Below are 7,040 nucleotides of genomic sequence, written 5' to 3'. Positions count from 1 at the left end.
TCCGGAAATTTCAGGCGGATCCTCCAAGGGACTTCCGGAATTTCTAGGCGGAAGTTCCTTTTTCCGTTTTTTTTTTTTATAAAAAATTTCACCTGTTCGCCGCCGCCGCCACCTAATCCACGACCACCGTAAGTCACCCTAATTCGCCTCGGATCAGCCATCCCTTTGCCTTGTTCTTCAAGTGGTGGTTGTAAGGTGGTTGTTGGTGATTTTTTTTTTAGGAGTTAAATTTCAGATTTTTTTAAAAAAAATCAGATTTTTATAAAATTTTCAAATTTCAATTTTTAGAGAGAGAAAATGAGAGTGAATGAGGTTAGAGAGTGAAATATGTGACTCGTTGAGTAGAAACTCCGTAATTATATGCTAGGGGTACAAAAGGAAATTTCTTATAAAAAAGGGAGCGTTACTATGTAATTTGCGAGCGACGTTTAACAACACTTACTAAACATCAAAAATTAATCAAACAATAGACTATACCTTTTCCTAAAATTAGACATACGATACAATAGCTTCAAAAAAGAAAAAAAAACAGACATATGATATAATTGTCAAACACAACATTTATTTCATAGTTATACTATACTTTTTAAGTCCTTAATTTGTAATAATATATACGTAGTAGTAAAATTTCAGAAAAAAAAAATTATAATTAATTTAAATATATAATCATATTGAAATTGATATTGAAATAAAATATTAGCTGGAGGAATTGGAAAAAAAAATCAAGTGTTTATTTATAGTAATTTACTTTAACACCTTATATGTATGAATCAATTTATTATTACGACCTGTTCACATTTATTGAATTGAGCTTAAATGAACTGATTGGAGCTGAACTGAACTGAGCTGAAATGAATATTTTATGAGAGAAAGAAATTAAGAGCTGAACTGAACTGAACTGATTGGAGCTGAACTGAACTGAACTGAACTGATTGGAGCTGAACTGAATTGAGCTGAAATGAATATTTTATGAGAGAAAGAAATTAAGAGCTGAACTGATTGGAGCTGAACTGAACTGAACTGATTGGAGCTGAACTGAACTGAACTGAAATTAAGTAAATGTGAACAAGCCCTTACTCTTTTTAGCAAAATTTAATAATGCTCCATTTGAAAATAAAGACAATATAAAAGATTTGGAATTATATTATTATAGAATCAAAATCAAATATTAACAAAAACAATTGTCATAAAGATAACATAAAATATTTAGAATGATATTATTATAGAATTAAATATTAATTAAAAAAAAAGTTAAAAAGGGAAGGGAGGTTTTGGAGGAAAAATACAGCACCAGGATGCGACACGTGTTTAGCTGGTAAAAAACAAGTTCATTTCAATAACAACCAAGCAACTAACCATTTGGGCAAATTATAATGTAAAAATTGATAATGTCCTAAGTAGGGAACAAAATACTGGACTTATTTCAATTTGGAACTAGCACATGAACTTTATTGCAAATATAGCAATATATTAACAAATTATAATCTAAGAATTGGTAATGTCCAAAATATTTTATGACCATATCCAATAATTATTTAATTTGTTTTCGCAGGTAACTCCCTATTTGATGTTTGGTGAATTCCTTTTTCATAAATAAGGTTTAAATATCAATCTACGTTTTTTGGGATCTAACAAGGGAGTACAATTAAAAAAAAAATTGTTAGTTTCACTAAAAGTATTTAATCTAATATTGAAGTATATGCATACATAAAGTAAACCACAATAATAAATATATATAAGTTACCATTTATTCCAAACCTGGTTAACATGATACTGTAGTTGTCCAGTGAAGACCACATTCATATTTACTACTCCGTACCAATAAAGAACATAACAAAATATTAGTGAATTATAAATCAGTAATTGGTAATGTCCAAAAGAACCTAATGTCATATGTCGTTAATAATTACAATTTTAAAAACAGGTAATGTCCTATCCTTTTTTGGGTTAAACATTTACACAAACAAGATTTTAAATTCGTTTTCCGTGTTTTTTGGATCAAACAAGGTTTCGACCAAAGAATGATGGGGTTTCTTTTTCAGATGTTCATGACAAACCCCGATTACCGTAAAACTTAAAAATTATGACTTCGATTACATAAAATCATCGTTTTGGCAAACTTCGACTGACATTGTACAATCCAAACCTATTATTTAGGGATTTCAATCGCTGCCCAAAGCAACGATCCAAAATTTTTTGTAAATTAAAATTTCGCATTTGCTTTTTAGATCGAGCCATATTGTAAATCGCTTTTCGATGCGCGAGTGAATGGTAATGGACATAGATCATGTGTTCATGTTTAATCTCTCCATGGATGAAAAAAGTTGAAGAACATTGATGAACTATGAAGAACATGATGAACAATTTTTTGATTTTGATTTTTTTTAATTTAATCATTTTTTTGATTTAATCTTATTTTTTGATTTAATTAAAATCTGATTTTAATAAATAAATTTTGAAAATATAATAAAATGATTTTTGTAAATTTAGTAGTTATATTTTGTAAAATAAAAACTGAATTAAAAAAGGAAAATACCAAATTTAAGGTTTGACCAAGGAAAAAATAAAATAAAAAATCAACCAATGATAACTAAGAATAGTGGTGGTCCAAATAAAAGGGACCATAGTAGAATTTTCGTTATCAATATAAGTCGTCATTTCTCTTGAAGTCACCCTTATATAAATCCTCTTTGGAATTCTGTTTTTACATTCTCCTTTTGATCCAAACTTTCTCTGTTACTTCAACAACACAAATTAAAGCAGACTTTCTCTGTTTTTCCTCAAAAATCAAAAAACAACCTTCCTCTGTTAGTCATATTTTCAATACCGAACCTTCTGTTCGTTTAACTAATCAGTAATGGCTGCTTCGAGTTCATCAGAACCACTACGAACAGACGAATACAGAGTTGAAGAGGTGTGTCCGGAAGGGCGATACGTAAGGTACGACAAAATCATAGCAAGGAGTGGCACGAGAACAGTTTACAAGGGGTTCGATAGATTTGATGGTAAGGAAATTGCTTGGTGTAAGGCGACCGAGTTGTCAGACGAATTTAATCGAATAGCATCTTTGTCGATTTTAGATACTTGTCAAGATGAAAACATACTCAAATTCTACCATTCTTGGACACCCGATGATTCCCCTGAAACCCGGAACACGATTACTGAACTTTTTACTTCAGGAAATCTGAGAGAGAACATCAGCAAACATACTCTTGGTAGAAGAAGTACCGCGATCAAGAAATGGTGTCCACAGATTTTAAGGGCGTTGCATTATCTTCACAAGCAGCATGATATATCAGTAATTCATGGGATACCGGTAGTTCATCGTGATGTGAAGATTGAAAACATCTTTGTTAATGGAAATGTGGGCAGAGTTAAGCTCGGATATTTTTTTTTCGCGTTGCAACTTAAAGATGGAAGAAAGTATACTGGCTATGATGGTATTCCAGAAACACTGTCGAAGGAAATTATAGAGGACGAAGATTATGATGAGAAGGTTGATATATTCTCTTTTGGACTGACCCTATTACAGATAGTGTCAAAGGAAGTGCTGTACAGCGAATACAAGAACAACAAGGAGCTCATTTTCGAAAGGATTCAGAACTGTCATCTGCCTAATGTGCTATATAGAGGGGAAGAGTACTCCAAATACAGAAGGAAAAAGTCCAAGATTAGGATGTTCATTGATAGGTGTTTGCTTCCTAAGTCAGAAAGACCTTCGGCAATTGACCTTCTGAATGATCCGTATCTTGCAGACGACGACGTTGCTGAAACATCGACAGCAGGTAGTAGTACTAGTGCTGCTAGTATTCAGACTCTGAGAGAGACTGTGCGTGGTCAGGTCGCAAGATTACAAGGTTGAATGTCTGATGAGACTGTTTCTGAAACATCTAGACAACGCAATGTTTCGCCAAAAAGGCCACCTTCATCTGAGGCAGAGACAAAAGTTCCTGAAAAATCGACTGCTGCATTACCATCTACGGAACAGGAGGAAGAGGAGAAAGAGAATGATACACCTCTGATACGAGAGGAGAAGAACTACATGTAATGTTAAGCGTGGGGGCGAGACAGTTGGGTCACAAGGAGGAACATGTGAGACTGATAAGCAAGATCAGACATTCGGGTCACAAGGGGGATCATCTGAGACTGTTTCGCCATCTAAGACACATGAGACATCGACTGATGTGCAAGATCAGACACGCCATGTCGATTGATATCATCATGCTTAATGCTTTTGCCGCAACAGATAGAACAAGTTTTAGAGTAATATGATTCTTTAGTATGAATTAGACTCTTCAAATATATTCATCATCTATGTTAGAGTAATAATTTGATCATAATTCTAGGCATTTTTAGATACTTTGTTGTCTCAATAGGTATGATTGTTCGAAATTAGGCATTTTAGTTGTTTGTTGCTCCTAGTTCTCAAATTGTTTGATTGATTGTTATTTTGTAAGCATTTGATTTGGATCAAAAACATTAATAAGATCGTTAGTTTGTAAGTGTTTGATTTTATATGGATCTTTTGTGTGACAAAATCTTTACTTTTCAATTCTCTTATCTCTTTATTTAGTCCTCTGTAGTCTGTACAGAGGAAAATTAATGAAAGCTTATGCATTAATTTTTGTGTTCAAATTGATTAAATGATTATTGTAATGGTCCTATTATTAGTAGATAATGAGACTATCATAAAACCGTTAAACCAAGTTTCAGAGGGAAATGTATAATTATTATGTTGATTCTAGGTGTCTTATTTTTTTAAATTAATTTTTAATTACAAGCAAGATGTACATCAATCCTACGCGCACAATTAAGTTTAAAAATTTAACATGTGTGATATGAGAATTGTAGACCCGTCGTCAATAATAAAGTTGTGAAATGTGATTATTCAACATGTCACGTCTAAAATGATTGTACATTACTAGCTATTTCGACTCTATACAATTCTCAAGTTCATTTAAAAGGGGATCTATCGAATAATTTACAAGTGATGAATTGGAATTGATCCTTTTTTATTTTTTGCTACCTAATTTACGCATCTCCACAAGTATTCCTCAATATGTATTTTACAGTCTTCAAATCACATTACAATCGTATTAATGTATCATCATGACACAAAACTTATATACTCCTTCCTTTTTCTAGATATCTTACACACTTTGATTTTTATTACATCTTTGATTTTAATAAATTTATTTGATTTTTATTACATCTTTGATTTTAATAAATTTAGTTTTGTATAAATAAAAATTATCAAAATTTGATATACCAATAATATACCACATACTTTGTCAAACAAAAAAAAATAAAATAATGTACCATATACATCCAACATTCCAACATCATGAAAGACTATAGGTCTTACAGTGTATAATTGGTTAAATTTCCCAACATAATTTCTCCTACAAAACCACCAATTAATCGTTCCCTAGAATTCTTTCTAAATACCTCAAATCATCTAACAATGATGGAAGTATTAATCTCCAGTTTTAATACTACATATTTTTCATAAATTTCCATTTTGTTTTAGGTTTAATTTGATCGATCTTGCTAATGAGCGCCCCGGGACCTTGCATAACTAATGAATATATTGTTTTAAATGGTATTAAGTAAGGAATGCATGACAAAATCACGCGTCGTTCGGTGTAAATAATGTTAGTTGTATCTAATATTTTCACTTTTAGTTCTCTTATCTAACGCCCTTAGGGCGTTTGTTAGCTTTTGTCTAATTCAATATTTAAGGGAGTGGGAAACCATAGATTAGGGAAAGAATTGGGGTTTACTACTAAGAATTTGAAGTATTTATTCAAATTGATTTCTCTGTATTGTAAATTTTTTGTTATTGTTGCCTTGTTGGGGGCAATGTTGGCGCTTCCAGTAAACTATTAATAGTGGGAGATAAATTTCTTTGATAAATTGGATTTATTGAAAGAAGAAACTAAATTTTTTAAAATTTTATAGCTTTAATTTAGAAAAATTTGTGAGAAAGGTATTTTTAAGTAGTCAATTTCGTGAGAAAGGTTCTTATATAAAAAAAAATAAGTTGCAAAAAAGTCCTTATATCATCCCATTTAGGTTGTACGGAGGGACTTTTGACCAATTTCTGGTAATTAACTTCATTTTTTAAAGATTTTTCTCACAAAGGCGGCTACTTAAAATGACTTTTCTCACAAATTTTTCTATAATTTATGAATGAACAAATTTAATTTGCCAAAAAAAATAAGCAAATTTGTTGGGTATTTAATGTCATTTTTTTTTTTTTTTTTTTGAGAAATAATGTCAATTTTTATTATTAAAGTAGGGGTATGAAAGGATTACGTATGTGGTAGCAAGTTTATGATTAACGACAATTATCAATAATTGATGAACGAAAAAAAGTAAAACAAAGAACAAGAACGAATTTACCGTGGGAACCCGAGTACTGGGAGGAAACCCACCAGTCAACTATGAAGTAACTTGATGATGATGATTACAAGCACTCAATTCACCATGAAAACTCACACCTCTCTTAATTCACTCTCTTAAACCCTAAGAAGATGAACTAATCTCAAGAGGCTTTTTCTCTCTCTTTTAATCTAACATCATAACCTAATAAATGACATACATGAGTATATATAGTCTAAGAGTATAAAATACAAACCAAGGGCTAAGATTAAAATGCAGCAAACATCGAACAAATCAGCCACTGGAGCAGAGCTTGGTCGACCAAACATACCCTGAGTTTGGTCGAACTTGGGGTGGTGTGGTCGAAACTTCTTGGAGGTGTGACCACACCTGCTCTAGAAATGAAAATGTTGCAGGGTCTGCCTATTTTACCTGGTTCGACCGAACATTTCACAAAGTTTGGTCGAACCTCGACGGCAAACCAGCTTCTTTGCAATTCACCTTATGCCTCCATACTCTTGAACCACTCTCCACACATTACAAAACCCAACAGGGTATTGATTTCATTTGTTGCGTAAGGTTAGTTTATTGGGTTATTAAAGTCTATGTTAAAAATTACACCGTTTAAGTTTGCTCACTAATTAGAAGTTTTACAT

The 7,040-nt window shown here is 31.9% G+C and overlaps 1 protein-coding gene across 1 annotated transcript; it reads left to right on the top strand.

The window, feature by feature from the left end:
- Window positions 1-2,857: 2,857 nt before the first annotated feature.
- Window positions 2,858-3,862, top strand: LOC145584122 (serine/threonine-protein kinase WNK8-like). Its single transcript, XM_081641043.1, has one exon. It carries the CDS (start codon window positions 2,858-2,860, stop codon window positions 3,860-3,862), a length of 1,005 nt encoding a protein of 334 aa, XP_081497169.1.
- The last annotated feature ends 3,178 nt before the right edge of the window (window positions 3,863-7,040 follow it).

The sequence above is a fragment of the Chenopodium album genome, chromosome 16 (genome assembly GCF_948465745.1).
Source record: "Chenopodium album chromosome 16, dcCheAlbu1.1, whole genome shotgun sequence".
NCBI lineage: Eukaryota > Viridiplantae > Streptophyta > Magnoliopsida > Caryophyllales > Amaranthaceae > Chenopodium > Chenopodium album.
The sequence above is the reverse complement of the archived record's forward strand: the minus strand, read 5'-3'. Positions and strand labels throughout refer to the sequence as shown.